The following is a 19,351-nucleotide window of genomic DNA, read 5'->3' on the forward strand; positions in this document are numbered from 1 at the left end:
ATTCGTGACTTTAACAATGTCGTTGATAACACGCAAGAGAGTAACACAAAATAGTCGAGATCGTTCACGCTCACCTTGGTGTTCTCCAGCTCTAATTTATGATAGGATTCATCGACGAAGTCCACCTCGTTTTGATACGAGTTCTGATATTGCTGTGCCAATCCGTAGGCAGTTTCGGCGCTGCGCAGTCTGTCGACCAGCTGTCCGCAAACGTTCGTCCATCGCGCGTTCAGTTTGTTGACCTCGGCGTCCAATCTGTCCATGTCGCCGTGCGGACCACGATGATTAGGTCTTGATTTCTCCACGAGACGCCTGGCGTTATGCGCGTCATCGTTCAGTTGATCCACGGACACTTGCTGCTGCGCGATAGCGTTTTGGAGAACCATCAGATCCTCCAACACGATTTGCAGGCCCTTCACGTCCGATGGCAGCTCGCCGAAGGAGGCCAGCTTGATCTCGAATTCCGAGATGGCTGCCGTATTTTCCTCAAGACTGGACAGCACGATTTCGACACACTTCAAGCGCTCGACGTACAAGCTGCTCAGGTTCCACAGGTGAGTCCACTTGGACGTGATGTTGTCGAGTTTATTCCTCATCGCCGGGGTCTTCAAGGTGATTCCGCGGAACGTCTGCTGCAACTGTTCCACATCCGGCGCCAAGCGTTGCAGATTTTGTTCGTAGTCTTTGTGCTCCAATACCATGTGTTCCAAGCTGTCGAGGTCTCGAGGCAAGGGCGCGGCTATGCGGGCGTTCAATACTCGCTCGGCCTCATCGAGCGCCTGCTGGAGCAAAGACGCTTGATCGTTGAAGATGCGTCCAGCATTCTTCGATTCCTCCTCGGCTCTGGCGCGCTTCTCGAAATCGTCGAACAGTCGATTGACGTCCGCCATCTCTCGTTTCAATCTCCTTAGTTGCGGATCCGCCGGATCTCCCTCGGACAGCAACTTATCCGCGTCTTCATTCAGCGCTTTTCTGATCGCAGTACGTTGGTCCTGTCCCATCGCCAAGAATTGCGGCAGATCCCAACCCTTGACCACCTTGATAGTCGCGAATATCATGTTTTGTCTTAATCTCAATTGTTTCCGTTGCCAGAGAGCGACACTTCTATCATATTGGCGTCTCAATCTTTCCGCAGCTTCCAGTGCTTCCTTATCAGGAGGTTGCAGTGCGAAGCAGACACCTGGCACAGGGGATTCCACTCCCTGCGTGTTCTTGACGCGCCACTTGACTCTGCCGGAATTATCATACAACGTGCACTGTTCTCCTTTGTCGATGGACATCTACAAAGATATATAGATAAGACATATGTATATTAAACGTAGTACGTATTCCACTTCTCCCCGCGTTAAGAAATACTTACGTTGACTTGCTTGTAGGTACAGATGCAAGTGACCTGTAACGGTCGCATGACAGGCTGCTTGCGTTGCTTCATGGGCACAATGTCCTTTGCTCTCTCCACGAGTCTCTGTACGTGATCGCCATAATTATTAAGTTCCTCGCGCAACTCTTGCATGCCCTTCAGAAGCCGTTCTCCCTCGTCCAACGAGAAATCGGACTGCGAGTAAACGGTATTCAACGTTTCGTCCCGTTTGGTGATCCACTGTTCGGCCTGCTGGATATCTTTGAAGAATTGCTGATTTTGCGCGGCGTGTCTTAGGTGCACCTCGAGGCAGAGGGTGAGTTGCAACAGCCAGGCCCACTGAGTTTGCATCGCGGACATGTAGGCTTCGATTGTTTTCGCCGCAGGGTGATGCTGAAGAACCAGCGCCTCACCGCGATCTTGCACTGCCGAAAATTGTATCTCGCGTTTCTCTAAATCGCTCATCAAAGACTGCAAATAAGTAAGAAAATATCTTGTTATTTGTATAGAATATTAAATTAAAACTTACATAAAAAATGGAGATTTATAAATACATAAATTTATAAGTAAAAATTGAAATAGAAAATATCAAACAGAAATAAATATTACGTCAGAATAAAAAGTATGAGCATATTTCTATTGCATATTTTACCTCTATACCAGATCCATACGTTTGCTTTACAAAAAAGAAATTTCCAATTAATCCAAATCACAAGAGCTACATATCATACCATACATAAAGGTAGCGCAGGTCTAATTATATCTTGTGCATCAGTAGTTATACGTAGATCTTACAAATCGCAAGAATGGACTTTTATCATTTCTGCTCTTAAAAAAAGTCACTTAACAATGACCAACCTCGTAATAGTGTTCGATGCTCGACACATTGAGGTTCTTGTCGCTCCAATCACGCGTGACCTCTGTCTCCTCCTTCGCGTTCAGCCAAACCAATTCGCCAGTAGCCGATTGTATGAAATCGTGCAGGGTGTCCAAATCGGAGAGTCTCTTGTTCGATACCGCAAGAAGCTCGGCGTAGAGCTTCTGCAGAGTACTAAGATGCTGACTGTACAACGTGAGTTCCTCGCCGTGGAAATTGTTCTTCGCTTGCACGCACTTGTCGACCTTGGCCTGGAACTGATCGATGTTCTTGTGCTCTCGGTGATGTACATCCAATTCATTTTGCACGCTGGGCAAGTCCGAACCGTAATCCGCTTCTTGTAGATGCTTCAATTTGTTCTTACACCAATCTATGCAATCGTGCAACGCGCGGAAGTGTGGATTAGTATCAACTAATCGTGTTTCATGGACGGTAGTGCGGTGTTTCGTGACAACGCGCTCCTCCACGGGGAAGGAAACCGCAGAGAGCGGTTGTACCAGACGCCTGTGCAGGAGAGATCGTAGTACAACCCATCTTTGATGCAATTTCTGCACTCTGAAATAAACGCAAATAAACGTACGTTCTGTTAACAAGTGCCAGATTAATTCTTACTATTTTAAAGTCACGATATTTAATGTTGTATTAATGTACGTTTAGCTGATTAGCTATTCAAAGGTATATCGTTGACATGCGCGAACGTGAATAAAGAAAATCTTATCGGCTCTAGTAAGACGTTCGATCATGTTTCGAGGTATTTGGAAAGTCGCTAAACACGATACGTGCATAACTTGATTTTCGAAAGCTGCCGCCGTGGCGATGGAAAGCGCGCTAATACTTCGCTCATTAGCGAAGATTATGAGAGTAGAAACAATGTAATTATGCATACGAGAACACGTACGTTACACGCGAGTGATTCTTAATTGCGATATCGATATTCCAGAGTGTGAATTCTTGGTTTGTCATAAAAATGAATATTTTACCTCTTGTGAAGCTCCGGCGCCTGACTGTATCTACCTTCCGTAAGGGTGTGCACGTCGGTGAAAATATTCTGTATCTGGGTTTCCGTGTTGCGTATGTCCTGCTCCAGCAGGTCCACCGCGTGTTTCGCCTCCAAGGGATGAAGGCGATCGAGCCTGCGTGCCTCGTCCTCCACGCGTCTCTCGAGCTCCTCCAGTCTGTTGTCGGTCGTTTTCATCTCGCGATGCACTTTCTCGGCGAGTCGTTGTAGTCGCTCGAGTCTGTGACGTACAAAACATTCGTGTATATACATATATATATATATATATATATATGCACATGCATGCGTTACGTATCGTTACGCCCGGAAGACGCTCGTGTGTCGCGTACCGTCCGCGCTCGCCGAAATAACCAGACCCGGCCCCGTTGGAAAGAACCAGTTTATTATCAGGGCTGAATCAGCGAGAGTCTACTGTACGTCTAAATAGCTTGGCAGCTCGGCTGCAAGTCTTCTTAGCAATCGTTTAATAACAGCGGTTTATTGTTACAGGAACGCTTCGCGACTTCTTCACGATCGCGGTTCGATTCGATTCAATCCAAAGAATCGTATCAACGCGGGTGCAACATATATAGAGGAAAGTCCTCTATTATGAGATAGGATTCTAACGTGAGATAGTAGGTTTTCAACGTCTAAATTCATCAGACGAATACAGCGGAGATGAAAGACAATACAGTCGACTCTCGTTAACCCGGCTATTCCTTGCCGGGTTACCAAGAGTAAAATTTTCTAGTAATTCATCAGAGTTTCGGTAGTTCTTTATTCTATTCAGGGTAACAAAGTGAATAGACTGCCACTTGGGCGCTATCCATTCCGCCCGCCAAAATAAAAAAATTTAATCACGACAAGCGGCCGGATTATTGAGGGCTGAATCAGCGAGAGTCTACTGTACGTCTAAATAGCTTGGCAGCTCGGCTGCAAGTCTTCTTAGCAATCGTTTAATAACAGCGGTTTATTGTTACAGGAGCGCTTCGCGACTTCTTCACGATCGCGGTTCGATTCGATTCAATCCAAAGAATCGTATCAACGCGGGTGCAACATATATAGAGGAAAGTCCTCTATTATGAGATAGGATTCTAACGTGAGATAGTAGGTTTTCAACGTCTAAATTCAATGAAGTAATCGAACTTACCGTTTAATTTCGTCTATAATAGCCTGCTCGCGCTCCTGATGCAACATTATCAAGCGATTCCAGTTCTTATCGATGATATCAATGTGTAATTCTTGTTCCATGTCCACCTCGCCCACCGCCTCGAAATACTTTTGCAGGTCTCGGAAGATGTATGTCAATCTCTGTTTGTCCCTGTATCGTGGCGGCACCTCGTCGTTCTTGAACTTCGTACTGTCCGCCGCTAGTTTCTTCATCTCGATCAGGGTTGGCGGGAAGGCTCGCTCCTGCATAAGGACCATCTTCTCGCGGATCCACATGTGAAGCGAACTCGCGAGCTCGCGATATTCCGCGGACCGTCTTTGCGCCTCGGCGTCGTACAGAGGATGAATGGCCGGTGGCTCCGGGAAAACGTCGTAGAGCGAGGAGATGTACGTTATCAGAGACTTCTCGTCCGGTTCGGGGGTATCAACATCTGCGCAGGGTACGTAAGAATCCTTGCGTAAGTCACGCGACATGTGGAATGTAATAAATTATTCCTGACCGATCTCATTAAAGTCTTATTAAAGTCTTATTAAAGTCGCAATTGAATTTCGAGATTAATGATTTCGAAACAACGGAAGTAGCCTTGTCAACGCTAATGAACTAACGATATTTAAGAGATGACAAATCTGGATAGCATTCATCCCCACCGAAAAAAATCAATCGCGAGTCATATCGAGTAATAGAAACGCTATCCGTAGATACGTTTCGCTTTTCCTTGCAACCTGATACCAATGTCAGATACCTGCAAGACGCAAGTATAGAAAGCATAATTACGACGACTACCGATGGCGCGACGTTACGGTGTGCGAACCGAGACCGGAAGCGATTCTGGTCAGGTAACCGTGACCAGAAAGAACGCGCACCACGCTAGAACCCGCGGGAACTGTACTCCACGCACAGGGCATGCATAAACGAGAGAAACACAGGTAGGGCTGTACCCGTGAAAGGCGTCTTTGTAAGATGAAACCACACGAGCGGCCCGAGATAATGCGACGAGAGAAAAAAAAAGTTACGACACGAATGCAGCTCGGTATTTTTCTGCTTCGAATTCACAGATAAGCGATGCACAAATTACGGTCGGGGCAACGGCCACTCGTGGATCAATGCCAAACGGCTTCAGAGATAATTAGCTTAAAGCGTTGCTCGGGCTTCTAACATCTAATTAACACAAAGTGTCAAGGGGATGAAATCAAGAGGAAAGGATGGGGTGTCGATGTTTAGTAGTAGCCTACATTTATCGCAGGGTCCTAAAGAGTAACTGTGTACGGGGAGAACTTTCTTTTAAAATTTATCCTGAAAACCATGTAATTGTGGGACAACGTGGCATTTTGAACTTCATGAATTTTTTGAAATTTTACCGTACATTTTACTAGTAAAATGTATATTAAGTATAATTACTAAATAAAATTTTAAAAACTCTCAGAAAATTCTTTGAAGTGCAATGTTGTCCGACAATTACACAATTTTCAGAATAAACTTTAAGAGAAAGTTCTCTCCGTGTGCAAAATTTAATGCAGGTCGGTCAAAGGATTTACAAGTTAACAGGGAACATATATTCTATCTTATATATATATATATATATATATAGATCGAGACATTTCGTTGTACGCCCGATCGGATAGTCGATCGTTACCTTCAGGATCGAGAAGCCTCGTAACACCGTATTCGCGCTCGGCGACGAAGAAGACCCGATCGAGCCGCTCTCGCGGCTGGTTTGCACGCGCGGTTCTCCAATCGACCAGATCTGGCCGGTTTCTGTGGAGAAGAGCGCTAAAAGCCAGACCGTCCCTCCAGGAACAGGTGAAATCGGTCACCCGTACACCGGGGTATCGGGCCGTCGATCGTCGGGCCCATCTCAGGAGGGCCTCGCGCGCCGTCACGTTCGGCTCCTGACCAACCACTATGTCCGATATCTAGAAAAACAGAAAGAAACGTGGGATGAGATCTCTTTAATATAAAACCCACGGCAGAATGTTTTTAAAAATATGCGGCGTGGAGATAGATATTGGTTCGCCCTTCGACGTGCGATTTCACGACGTTGTGGGTGTCGCTGTTGCAACCAGCGGAGCATAGTTACGGTACGTCCGCTACAGTAATCAAGTTCTTGAAGAATAGCAGTCTTTAAAAAACCTTTAATTAGTAACACTCTCGAGGAACATTTGCTGCTACATTCGAAAGCTATACCGGTTTGACTTAAAATTATCAAGCAGAAAATTATGCGCGCGTTATGTAATGCACATTTGCAACCTTCCATAGTTCTATTTTCTTAGAACGTTAATGGAAACTGAAAGCTACAACCTTTTAAGAACTATTGACATTTTGCTTGCCGGCGCCGGGAGAACATTGGTCACGGCATCAATTGATTTTGAAATATCATTCATTATTACATTTTGATTCTTTTTAGTCATTATCCTTTATTTATTGTCCCCGGCGTTCTCGTGTTCACTAATTTTATTTCAGCAGCGCCAAGTTTCGTGTCATTGAATAATTTTAAAAAGCTCGCGCAAACGTGTTTTCTTTTCTATATTAGGATAAGAAATCGAGTTCTCACGTAATAGCTGAACGGGTTATCTTATCTCGTATAGATACATGCTATATCGCGCCAGTAAAGATCTTCTTCCTGTATTTCCCGGCTTACACACATTCAGATTATCGGGAATTATTATATATGCTCTTGTTACCTAACGTATTCATTACGTTTACGTCAAGTTCACTGAACCGACAAAGTCGTTCTGCTCATACTTTAATATACGTAAAATACGGCGGCTGATAAAATTATCTATAGATGCTGGGGGCTCCTCGGCTATGAATAAAATCATTCAAGAGAACGATGCGCTGTTTCAATAATAGCACTACAAGTTTTCCGTTTCAACATTTAACGCAAATTCCGATAAGCTTCCTTTCCTATTTTTAGCCACGTCTCTTTCACATCTTCGTATTTTGCTACCTCATAGAGGAAGCTTTGTTTTCACGTAAAAAAATTTTTTTTAGTTTTTATTGCCAATTGATTTAGAATGTTTTAAAACGTGGAAAAAATACAATTTTAAGAAAATGTCTGTGGTCATGTACGCAAACTTGTCCGCCCTCTAACTTTCGTAAACGTTGAGATATCGGCTTCCACTTGTGCATATGCTTAGTTTGTTGATATACAATGGCTGTTGTTCGATTAACTGAGAATTGTTGAAGGGGTTCAGTTTCTACATATGTTTTGCTTAATATTAAGATACCTCGTGTTCGGAAAACAAGAACGAACCTTACAACACCGGCGTTTTTAAAATACTACGTACTTGATCTCTCGCTAGATGCTTCAACGATGAAAACACTTCACCGCCTGGCTGGCTACCAAACTCGCTCAAGTAGTGAAATGATAGAGACAAATTATGCCAGTGGCAATAGACTTGACATTGGCACCGACGCTCAAATCGAGATCGCGACCGTTTAAGATCGCTGCCATTGGCATTGATAAAAGCCGGCGTTAGTATTCGGGTCATCGCGCGTTCTCTCGCGCTCGCACGCGAGATATGTGCGATTTCTGGATGGGCGGTCCCGTGCCATCTGTTTCCCTACGCCTACGCAATTCGCAGCAACAGGTTGCAAGGATGCCCCTTGGCGTAAATCGTATACGACCGTCGCGCTTTCCGACTCAACGAATACCGGGCGAGGCACGCGTTCGATGAGCATCGTCGGCGATATGACGCGGCTCCAGTCCTGAGAGGGCATTTAGCAAACCTCGTCCGTGTCACAATTGAGTAACGTCGAAAGCGGTATCGACAAATAAGTAGAAACCGCTTTTTCGCCGAGTTTCATTCTTCGTGTCGCTGACCAACGCCGGCAAGGTGACCGGCCACAGCTTGGACACGAGAAAAATACTCTCTCCTTCGCGGGTTAATCGCAGGGCGCGAGATAGTGGATTAAGTGGAACGGTAATAGAGCTGCGAGACTGGGAGACCGAAGCGAGCGTAAAGTATCCGCTCTAATCCTAATTAAGGTGATGCCTCCGTTGTGACGGCGGGGAGAGAGAGAGAGAAGGGGAGGAAGAGAGGGGAAGAGAGAGATTTCTACCAATGTAGACTAACTTTGATCTCAGTTCAAGTGACTTTTCATCTTTTTCTAGTTTCAGGAATTGGAGAAAGATGAAAATTTACGCCAGCGGCACACCATACTATTTTTTCTACTGGATTTAACACTCTGCATGGAAAAATAGTAAATCCTACTGGATTTCTTGCAAGAGTCAATAAGGATGAAGAGTTTTAGATCAGAGGACTTAAGCCCGTGTCACACTACGTATTGCGGACGCGGATTGGATTACGGATCGTACAAATAGACAGTCATCTATCCTGTGATCTGCAATCCGGATCCCAAGTTGCCTCGCTGTGATTGGCTGAATTTCGATCCGCAATCCGTAATCCCAATCCAATCCGCGTCCGCAATACGTAATGGGACACGGGCTTTAAGGCTGAATTCTGATTGGCAAGCAATCCAGTAGGAAAAATAGTATCGTGTGCCTTAGTTAAACCAGGATTAACATTATCCGCATCGGTAGAAATGGGCGTAAGTCGAACGCCTCAACGATGAGTTTCAATGCAAATGTCTCTCCCGCTCGAAGCGTTCAACACTATATTTGGCTTATTTTCAGCTATGAACGCATACGCTAGGTATCCGTCAATCGTGTAAGAGACTTCTCGATGGCACGGATCAACTTGTTCGCGATGCTAGTCCTCTTTGGTGTGCCAGCACTTGAATTTATACGAGCGAGAGGATTGTCGGGCGATTTTCCGCGCTTACCCGCACAGTTTTCGGTTTCGCTGGAACGTGCCGGGTTACGGTCGTCGTCGACGAGTTGGCATCCTGCAGGTACTTGGGATGGGCGCGTTTTGTCAGGTCCTCGGCGACGCTACGCTCCTCGCCGCGCGTCAACGTCGTGGTCTTGCGGACGATGCGAGTGACGATGCGCTTCGTGCCGTTCTCACCGCGTCTCGACGTTTTCGTCGACTCGATCGACGAACCTGAGCAGCGCGACCGAGCGGTACAGAGCGTCGATCGGGGAGGGAATCGCTGACGCGGGCAACGGTCCCGCGCGATCGAGCTTGGAAAAGGATTCGTCTGACGATACGCCAATTTGAAAATGGTGCTGTCGAGCCACGGCTACCACTGTCTATGTTTCTAATTGCTGCTTTCTTTACGAGCGCGCGAAGTCGCAACATTGTCCCGGCTACTAACAAGGAAACATTAGCCATTTAACTCGACGGCAAATTGCAATTGAATTTAGTACGAGTGAGGTGGAAGAGTCTCTTTAAGTCGCGATGATGCAACAGTTTATTATACCTCGCTGAGAAAGGACAACCGGCGCCGGAGGAACACTTGGAGGGAAACCGCTCGCGTCCGCGTTAAGGCCGAGTCAGACTAGCAATTGCTGACTCGAATTGGATTGGGATTAGCGATTGACGATTATCTTCTGGCCAATGAGAGCCGAATACATCGCTGACTGCTTTGCTCTCATTGGCTAGAAGACAATCGTCAATCGCCAATCCCAATCCAGTCCGGGTCGACAGTTGCTAGTCTGATTCGGCCTTTAGGTGCTATCGACGCTACCAGCGATACCGGCGCTAATGCAAGTCAAAATCGCAGGGGCACAATTACACCGCGAAATTTCTTCGGCCATGTGCTACATATTCTATTATATAAGTGACTGCTTATGATTATTTTCTTATCTCCGAGGGAGGCGAGTCGCAGTTACGTGGAGACGTGGGAGACGCGTTTCGCAATTCCTCATTGTCTTCGTAAAGACCAATTAGAAGATCGCGACTCCGTCTCGGGAAGATTAGTTCTCAGCTAATTGGTAATTAGTACTCGCGAAATCATCGCGATTCCTCGGCGGTCAACGTGTCGGCTTCCACCTCGCGCGGAGCGGACTACTCTCTCCGAGCCGCGACCCCGGGGCGCTCTCAGACAAGCGCGCGGTCGTCAGAGCGAATCCTTTCCCTCCCGATTTCGATTTACTACCTAAGACCTCGGTCGACAATCGGCGTTTCGTGTATATAGCCCGCAGATCGTCGGCGGACCGCGTTCCCGTCGGGCTAGGTGAAACGCCATCGCGATCGCCGTCCTCCCTCGTGCCTTGCACGAACAGCCTGCCCCCCTTGCTGAACCGATACATCGACATTTTCGTGGCTCACGCGGTATCGCTCTTTCCTGCTTCCCCTCCGGGATCACTGTGGCGGACCGAACGTTCAAACCGCGACTCGTTCGCGAGCTGCAACGTTTGTTCATTTGCATACGTGACACATACACACGCACACGCGCGCACACAGCGTCGCCGTGCGTGCACCAAGCCGCTCTCGCTCCGCTCGTATTTTCCTCGAGAATACTACGAACCAGATGAAACCGCCTGACTGCTCCGTATTTGCGTTCGATACAAACATCGTGTAACCAAGTTTAAAGCGAGAAACAACGAAAATCGCGGGCCCACGTATCTTCGCCGTATATTTAACGCCAAGTACGGAGTCACGTGACTCCGAGCTGGCTCATTCAATGTAACCACGAGATTCGGCGTTCGATCGATGAAGCTCGAACAGCAGTGATTTAAACGCGCGACGAGAAAGGTTTCGATGCGTTCCGACGTTACAATTTTGGAGTCGAGGAAAAATCGGCGACACGCTCGCCTGCCTGGGCGGCACCGGAAGGTACGAGCTACAATTGCCACGACGTGGCTTTTACGCTACACTCTTCATTGAGGTCGCGAGACCATCTGGATCCATCCGTCAGAGGTGCTCGACAGTCGCGAAAATCGATCCGCGGCCGCTGGCCTCTAATGGTGCCTCGCCGGCGATCCCGGCGAGGTGAAACATCGCCGCTAACTGTAGCTCGTTCACGCCGGCACGTTAACCAGAGCCAGACGCCGGTCGCCGCAAAGCGGAACCGCGCGCCGGTTAGAGACAGAGCGCAGCGAGAGCTGTTGGGTGCGAGAGCATTCGCGCGAATGCATTTGCACAGCAGCAGCAGCAGCAGCGTGAGGCGAGTGTTGTGACAGCACGCTCTCGTCAACACGCACTCGACGACGTCGCGGTCACCATCGCGACGATTGACGGACGATGTTCCCTGGATCTCTTGACGATCAACTGACCGACCGCGCGCGACGCAATCACGAGCACTTAGTGAGGATGGAAGACAACGGCGACGATCGAGACTGATGATTTAACTGACGACGGACGAGCAACTATGCGCGACACGATCGCCGGACGATCGCCGCGTAGCATCCGGCCGTCGTGGCGAGAGTAGGCCAACGAAATGCGCACAGGTGAGAGACGTTACCCCCTCTCGCACTTGTGTTCTCCCTTCTACCGTCAACCACCCACCTGGCGTTACCTCGCGCCTCGCCGCACCTCGTCGCGACGCGCCGCTATGTACGGCGCGATGTTTTAATGACGCGCCCATGGTCCTCCCCTTCCTTCTGCCACTCGCCGATTAAAAGAAGCGGGTCTGTTTATTTTTTTTCAGATTACCATGCTGAACTGTCCCGATTAGGTGAATTGGTGCGATATTTAATTTCATTCTTGCCACCCGGCCGTTTCCGACGACTTCGAAGAACGGCGCGTCAACGTGCATCGCGTCGCCCCACCACATTTCCCCCAGAGTAGCGAAGGGAAGGGTTCGCGGAGCGGATCGTCGATGCGCTCCACTGTGCATCCCGAGCCGCGATCGAGATCGATCGCGCATGCGTCCCTGGATGATCGACTTCGCGCGCCGGTGGGGCCCGGGTATTACGATCGCGGCGAAGAGACCCCGCGAGGCTTCTTCCTCCTCCCCCTCGTCATCCGGACGTCATCGTCGCGCGTCCTTCCTCCTTCTCCTTTTCTAGAGATTTTGCGTTCCGCCGGCGCGAGACCGCGCGCGCGAGAATTACATTACACATATAATGCATACCCATATCTTATTATCGTCCCACGACATTCCGCTCGTCAGGGTCTCGAACGGTACCGCGCATAATTCACGCGTGAGCGGTGGCGTATGGTTATATCCCGATATCAAGGTCGTGACGGGATCGGGCACGCGACCTTGGTAAAGACCGAGATTCCGCGGGCAGGCCTAAAAAGGAAACGGAGCACTCGCAGGGTTTTCGCGGGGTGACGTCACAACGGCGGCTCCATTTCGAAACTGATAAGCGCCACGACGATAAGCGCCGCGATGATAGTGATAAGAGAGCACGGGAAGATGCGTAAGGAACGGGACGAGAGCGCTCGCGAGATGTTGAATATTAAGTTGAATGTCACAAATACGAAAGAGTTGAATTGCACGATGTAATATCTGTGGCACCGTACAGCTTTCCCTGTTCTAAGTTGACGAAAACGCACGTATTCCCGAGTCGAAATTTTGGCCCTATGTTGAACCTTTACACCTATTGTATAGTAGAACACTAATAGCCTTTTTCACTGGAAGGAACTGAGTGCGCACCGAAATTGCACAAGTGCGCACCGATACTGCACGATGTTTCTGAAAGTGCGAGTTTCTTGCACTCCCAGTTAAACATTCGACGCAGATCAAGTGTCACGTTTTTTCGTTCTTAACCTTTCTACGTACGTACGAATTTGTTATAATGGAAGAATTTGAAGTGAATTTTAAAGTGAATGATAAGTTGCTAACAATAAAACTGCAACCAAGCGAAGTGGGACTTTACAATAAAGTTTTCGATTTTTGGAATTTTTCGTGATTCTTCATTCCAAAGTTTTTTGTCACTACTAGATGATGATGATGAGGATAGCACATCTAAAAACTGATATTAATATCCCGCGCTGCCATATTGAACTAGATCGACACCGTCTCTTGGGGCTCGTGCCGAGTTTCTGCACTAAAATGCAAAAACTCGACACCAAGTTTTCCAGTGAAACAGTGCGCACCGCCTTCGTGCGCACCGAAAAGCTCAATGAAACACGCTGCTCTTGACACGCACTCAGTGCGCACTAGTGCAACCAGTGAAAAACGCTATAAGACGGTAAAAGAGGTCGAACTGCAAGTACAGAATTTACTCCTACTTTAAAACTGATAGCGTCGGAAATTTCGACTTTTGCCAATTTTGCATTAAAGTAGGTCCTTTTAAGTAGGAGCTAAAGTAAATTTTTAGATTTAAAGATTCGAGGGAGAAGTAAAAAAATATAATGTCATCAAAGTAGGTTATTGCTGGTCTAGGTGTATAGATCAGCTAAGTAGATGTAAATTATCCTTATAAGTGTCAAAGTAGTACCAAAATTTTGACTCGGGTTTGAAAATAAAAATGGGCTGAATTTGTCCCCGCGATTATGTCTCCGAATGCAACACACTTTCCAGAGGGAAATTCCAGAAAACTAACAGCGAACTAGTGCACACTGAGTGCACACATTAAGGCCTGTATTCTGAACCTTCTTTCGTCGATGAAAGCGCCTCTAAAACTTATTAGTCACTTTTAGGGGCGCTTTTATTCGCTATAAAACGTCGAATTATATTAATTTCTGTATAAAATAAGCGGCTGTTCCGGAGATACGCGGGAAACAGAGTTCGCTCGTGTAAAACGCATGAGATATGTCATTTGCATCCGCCGGACTAATGGTACGTAGGACTTCTAACGAACAAACAATCTCCTCGTTTGCGGAATAGCGTGGGTCCGGTTTGGGCCGTGTATTCCGAGCGCGCGGCACCGATTATAAATATTTAGGAATGTAACGAGCGAGGTCTTCATGTTAATAAGCTGTTTGCGAACTGAAATGTCACGCAACGCTGATCGTAAATCGGCATGGAAACGAGGCATCGATACGCTCTCGATTCGCGTGGACCAAACGTGGTAACGTCGATCCGAATGAGATAATTACGTGGTAGCGCGATCCTTTTATGCCGCTCGAGGGCGATCGAGATAATAGGATGGAAAATCGATGTCGTAATCGCCGCCGGTAAAAAAAAAACGACTTCCACGATAATTCGCTTCCTCGTTAATAGCGCTTTCAAGCGTAACGACGCACGAGAGACGTCTGATTCCGTCGTCCAATTCGTACGAGCTCGTCATTTTCGGGACAAATTGTGATCGCATGCCATCATGCAATCTTCCGCGGAATGCCATAAGAACACTTGGACGGCGAGTACGAGCGACGGGAAGGAAAAGCGACCCACTTGTGTAAACCTTTCATTCTTTTTCTGCCCTCCTGCGGAGTGTGCCCTGTATCCGAGACATGTGACATCAATCGCTAGTAACAAAATAAATCGTAAAAGCCTGTATATCAACTGCCTACACCGAATCATTTTACCCCGAACGTTTACTCGCTAAAAGTCAAACGGTGCATTATCGCTGACGGCGAATTCGGTTGCTTGCACTAGTGCGCACCGAGTGCACACTAAGGTTTGTTTATGGTCAGTTCTTAATTTAACTTTGTCTTAAATACAAAAAATGATCCGTGTAAACGTTGTACGGGCCGTCTTTCTGGATAGGAAATATTGCAAGAGGTATTTCGGATGATCTTTAAATACAAGAATTGACTGGAAACACGGCTTAGTGTGGGCTCAGTGCGCACTAGTGCAACCAACCGAATTCGCTATGACTAACGTGAATTAGTAAATTGTCATTGTTTTCAGTAATAATTCACCGATTGACTTTTAGAGAGTAGATCCTCGGCTATTATCAGGCGTTTGACGGTTAAATCGGGGCGATTAAAAACAAATGCGGAAGCGAGGGTAAGAATTCTCAGACGGTGAAATGTACGAACGATTCCGACCGATATGGCGCACAATCGTGCCTTCATTGCAAATTTATACGCGTGCCGGCACTTAGAGAAACGGGCTGATGGCCGCGCTGACGAGTCCTCGGAAAAGAAACATATTCGAGAGAAACTGAAAGGCGAACGAACGAGCTTAGTGTGCGGAAAAGAGAGGAGAGTGATAATGCACTTTCAAGATCGCGGCAGCAACGGTTAAACGTCCTAACGCCGGCGATCTATTAAAATTTCGCTCTGCAACAAGAGGTATGTCTTATACATTAGCTCCTGTTGCGCGAAATATTCCATTACAAACGAATGTCGAGTAGAAATTCCTTGACAGTTCGTCAATTGTACTCCTGAGGAAATTATAATATCTTTAGCCACGTCAAGTCGCTGCATTGTACCTACTGCGTTAATTAAATCGCGCTGATATTATAATTGCGGTACGGCCCGTGGCGCTGAGCTTGAGCTAACTGCACGCCGAGATCACCAGGCGGATATGAAGTCATCGCACCCGAGGCTACTTGATTCGCTCCGTCGTGGCTTCCGCCGTCGTGGGTACGCTAATTCGTTGCCTTTGGTGCGAAGAACGGAATACAATCCAGCCGCTGTAGCGTGCGCGCGCGCGTTATATCGCCACCAGAACTTACGGCTGTCTCCTTCGTACAATGGTAAATGGATAAGAAAGTGACAGCAAACGAATACAATGAGCAATTTCTCCCCGACAGTAATGATAGAAAAGGCTTATAAATAAGCAAACAAGGTATTTAGATTTAAATGAACCAATTGTATATATATATGTATATATATATGTATATATATATGTACGTACGCTAAAAAAGATATAGAATTAATATTATCTTTGCGTATTGAACGCCAGCTTTCGCCCGGCGTCGGGGTGTCGAGATAAGCAGCATGTGGTTAAAGGCCATGTCAATCGAGCGATCAATCGCTGGAAAAAGTGCAAACACGGACACACGACGAGTGCCGGTTTTGTGAAAACGGCAACGACTCCGAATGAGAGGCCTTTCCCTTCGCCACCGTGCGAAGAGAGTGAAAACTCGTAACCGGCGCGCATCGAAACCTGTACTTACGGACTCTCAATGGTTTCGCGCAGGTGATGTCATTTGTAATAGCGTCATCACTCGACGTCCGTAAGTTGCTTAAAGAGCGCGACGAAACGCCAACCAAATCTCTCATCTCGACGATGAACCTTTTCATTCTCCCCAAGAAGAACCGAACGAGATTGGTCTAATATTAAAATTTTTATCAAATAATTGAACGAGCAATTTAAGTTATTCCAATATTTAAAGCAAAATCAGCATAACAACGTCAGTGTTTTCTTGACCACACACCTGGCATTTTTAATAATGCAGAAAATTTACTGCGAAAAATATTACCTCAGCCAGAGTTTGAACCTGAACCTCCCTACACTCTAGGCGGGCGTCTCAATAATTCAACTACCGTGGCATATGATAATATTTGTCGCAATAACAGTATAAAGATGTTGTCTACGCAGATCCAGGTTCAAACCCTGGCTGAGGTAATATTTTTCGCAATAAATTTTCTGTATTATTAAAAATGCCAGGTGTACGGTCAAGAAAACACTGACATTATTAGTTATCGCTGGCGAGCCGCCAGTGGCGACATGAAAGAATTCTTATTAGTTGATTAAAATCAACATAATTCCATTAGATAAAGTGCATAACAAAATGCAAGTACGATTGTCAAGACAAAGTAAAAGAACGTGGCATCTAATGATAAAATTACATTTGACGGAGGAGGAAAGTTATGACGGACGTATAGATTTATAGATTCCTCGAGGCGACAATTTGCGCGATTGATTAACGAAGACCTTCGATTGCAAACGCGTGTACCCCGCGGAGCTTAATATTGCGATTCGATGTTTTTTAAAGCGATCGTTTTATTACCGATTCCACCTACGCGATTTTGCTGCGAAATAAAAACATCGCGCTAACGTGCAACGATTCAGCATACACGGTCTTGGTGGAAGAATTATGGTAGTTCTCAGCGAGTAAATAAAATAAATTAAACTGGGTTTCCCTCATTAAAATCTCTGAGCTGTAGAACTGCGTACAGCGATATTGCGGCGAATCATGTCGCTGCGCAGATCGGAGGTCGCATCGTGGACGGGCATGTGAAAATTAACGAGGCGAGCCGTTAATATTCACGATGCAAACTCTATCTCGGCATCGGTCTCCGATAAAAACATTCTGGGACATTGGCACGTGACCAGGGAGAAACCGTGAGCATAATAAATCCCGATTTTTTTTCAGTTGCCAGGATTTCGTAACGTTAATTAGGAAACGTTGCAACTACGCTAGTCGTTACGTTGCGTTGATTTTATCAGGAAACAAATTTATCGCTCTGTTTAAGAAAGAAATTCTGTACAACAAAAGGCAGAAGGTTTTCCGTGCGTCCGCGAGAATCAAGACCCTATAAGAGAATAATTTCATGTTCAAATCTATCTTCCTGGCGTTCATTATTTCTATTGATGTAACAATATTAAGGTATACTTAAAATATATGAATAAAAAAAAAGATACATCTAAATAACTCGCGTGAATTTTTAAATAAGACAGATAAGGAAGTTGAACATACTCTACATACATGCGTGAAAATAAGAGAAACCATTTTCTTCCCTCGCGAGCAAATCCTTTCAAAGGATTGGGTGAACATTTCATTCAGACAGCAAATTTTTTTGGTATGAATTCTTAAAGAAAACAACAGATGAAAAGTCTCTGAACATTTGGGAGGTATGTAAATGTGAATTTTACTTTCATTCTTCATGAGCAAGGTAGTTATGATCGAGCGTGGGCATTCAGGTGGGAACCAAGTGGAAAACTGAGCGCTCATTCATTCGCTCGGTGCAATTCCTCCTTTTTAATTAAGGGATATAAATAAAAAATGAGTTTTAGCTTTCGCTATTTTGCTTCATCTATATCAAACACGAGTCTCGGCCTTTATTCTTATTATCTCCATTCTCATTTTATTGTTCGGAGGATAATTACACACGTAGCTTCAATTTTCCTGAAATGTTTGTCGTACTATAGCTCATAAAATCGTATGCAGCTGTGTATAACGTGTAAATGTACGCGAGCGTGTCGTGTTTGAGACCGTGGGTTCGCTAAGCCCCGATGTGGATCAACCATCCGTGCGGGAGCTGCGATTCCTCGGGTGTAACTGTTAAGTTCCTCAAATAAAAGTCTGGACACCGTTCGCCGCTTTCAGACCAATTGTAAATGCGCTTTTCAAAAATGTTCAAATCAGATTAATACCTACTAATTTATTACCAATTACAAAAATTAATTTAACTTCATAGTTTATGTTGTATCAATGTTACAGATTATTGCTATGATAAATGAATCGACAAAAGAATAGTAAAATACAAATTTCTTTGTATTTAGCCTGAAAAATACGGCGACGTTCAAACTCTTAGGCTGATGGTAGAGAGCGATCCGTAAACGCTTAAGACTGTCTTAATCGTAGACGCAAACGTAAGTCGTGAAAGGCTATTGTATATGACTTATGCATTTCTCTGTCTTGCCTCGCGTCTGCGACTAAGACAGTCTTAGGTCCGGTTTCACCAAACGTCGTTTAATCTTAGTTTAATTCACGTTTGTCTCTTTCTAGAGTAACAATTGGAAAGAGACAAAGAACGAATTAAGCTAAGCTTAAAGTTAAGCGTCGTTTATCGTTCTCTGCCATCGGCGTAACGGTCAGAGCACAAAGTAACTAACAGCTTACGACAAAGACGTAACGTAAACGTAGATAAGCGCACAAGCTTTGGCGTAAATGTAACGTCATATATGATTGAAGGTAAGTACGACCTACGCCAAAGCTTATGCGCTAATCTACGTTTACGCTTGCGTCTTCGTAAGCTATTACGTTGCTTTGTGCTCTAACCCTTCCTCGAGCAACTCCAACTACCTGCGTGACTACCTGTACGAGCCATCTGTGTTTAACGAGGCGATCGTCCCGGCAGGTGTCGTCGGTAAAGAAGAAAATAACGCAGCCGCGCGACTTTGCGATTGCAACGAGATTTCTCGCATTTGCGTAACCACTTTGGTTCCCAAACGTTATCGACACCCCCGCTCAGTGTGAGGGTCAATTTAAGGGGTGTAAAGCGATCGACTTACCTTGCGTCGCCAGCTCTGCGGCGCAAAAGAAAAGAAGAAAATTTACCATTAGACTACAGTAGTTTTACACTT

At 46.0% G+C, this 19,351-nt stretch overlaps 1 protein-coding gene across 9 annotated transcripts in view; it reads right to left on the reverse strand.

Moving 5' to 3' along the window:
• Positions 1-19,351, reverse strand: part of LOC105560631 (microtubule-actin cross-linking factor 1) — a 109,200-nt gene that overhangs the window by 45,331 nt on the left and 44,518 nt on the right. For 7 of the 9 annotated variants that reach the window (XM_012009904.1, XM_012009903.1, XM_012009907.1 and 4 more), the window contains 6 exons: positions 6,039-6,318; positions 4,385-4,835; positions 3,218-3,475; positions 2,219-2,792; positions 1,361-1,831; positions 75-1,280 (listed from right to left, as the gene is read on the reverse strand). In XM_012009904.1, the coding sequence (XP_011865294.1) occupies positions 75-1,280; positions 1,361-1,831; positions 2,219-2,792; positions 3,218-3,475; positions 4,385-4,835; positions 6,039-6,318 (3,240 nt within the window). Of the gene's footprint in view, positions 1-74; positions 1,281-1,360; positions 1,832-2,218; positions 2,793-3,217; positions 3,476-4,384; positions 4,836-6,038; positions 6,319-9,190; positions 9,412-10,408; positions 10,659-11,456; positions 11,699-19,351 lie in introns of those variants that run through there. The other 2 variants (XM_012009906.1, XM_012009905.1) reach the window with 2 other exon arrangements.

Source organism: Vollenhovia emeryi, unplaced genomic scaffold (assembly GCF_000949405.1).
Source record: "Vollenhovia emeryi isolate VEMERY1.0 unplaced genomic scaffold, V.emery_V1.0 DF939226.1, whole genome shotgun sequence".
NCBI classification, from domain to species: domain Eukaryota; kingdom Metazoa; phylum Arthropoda; class Insecta; order Hymenoptera; family Formicidae; genus Vollenhovia; species Vollenhovia emeryi.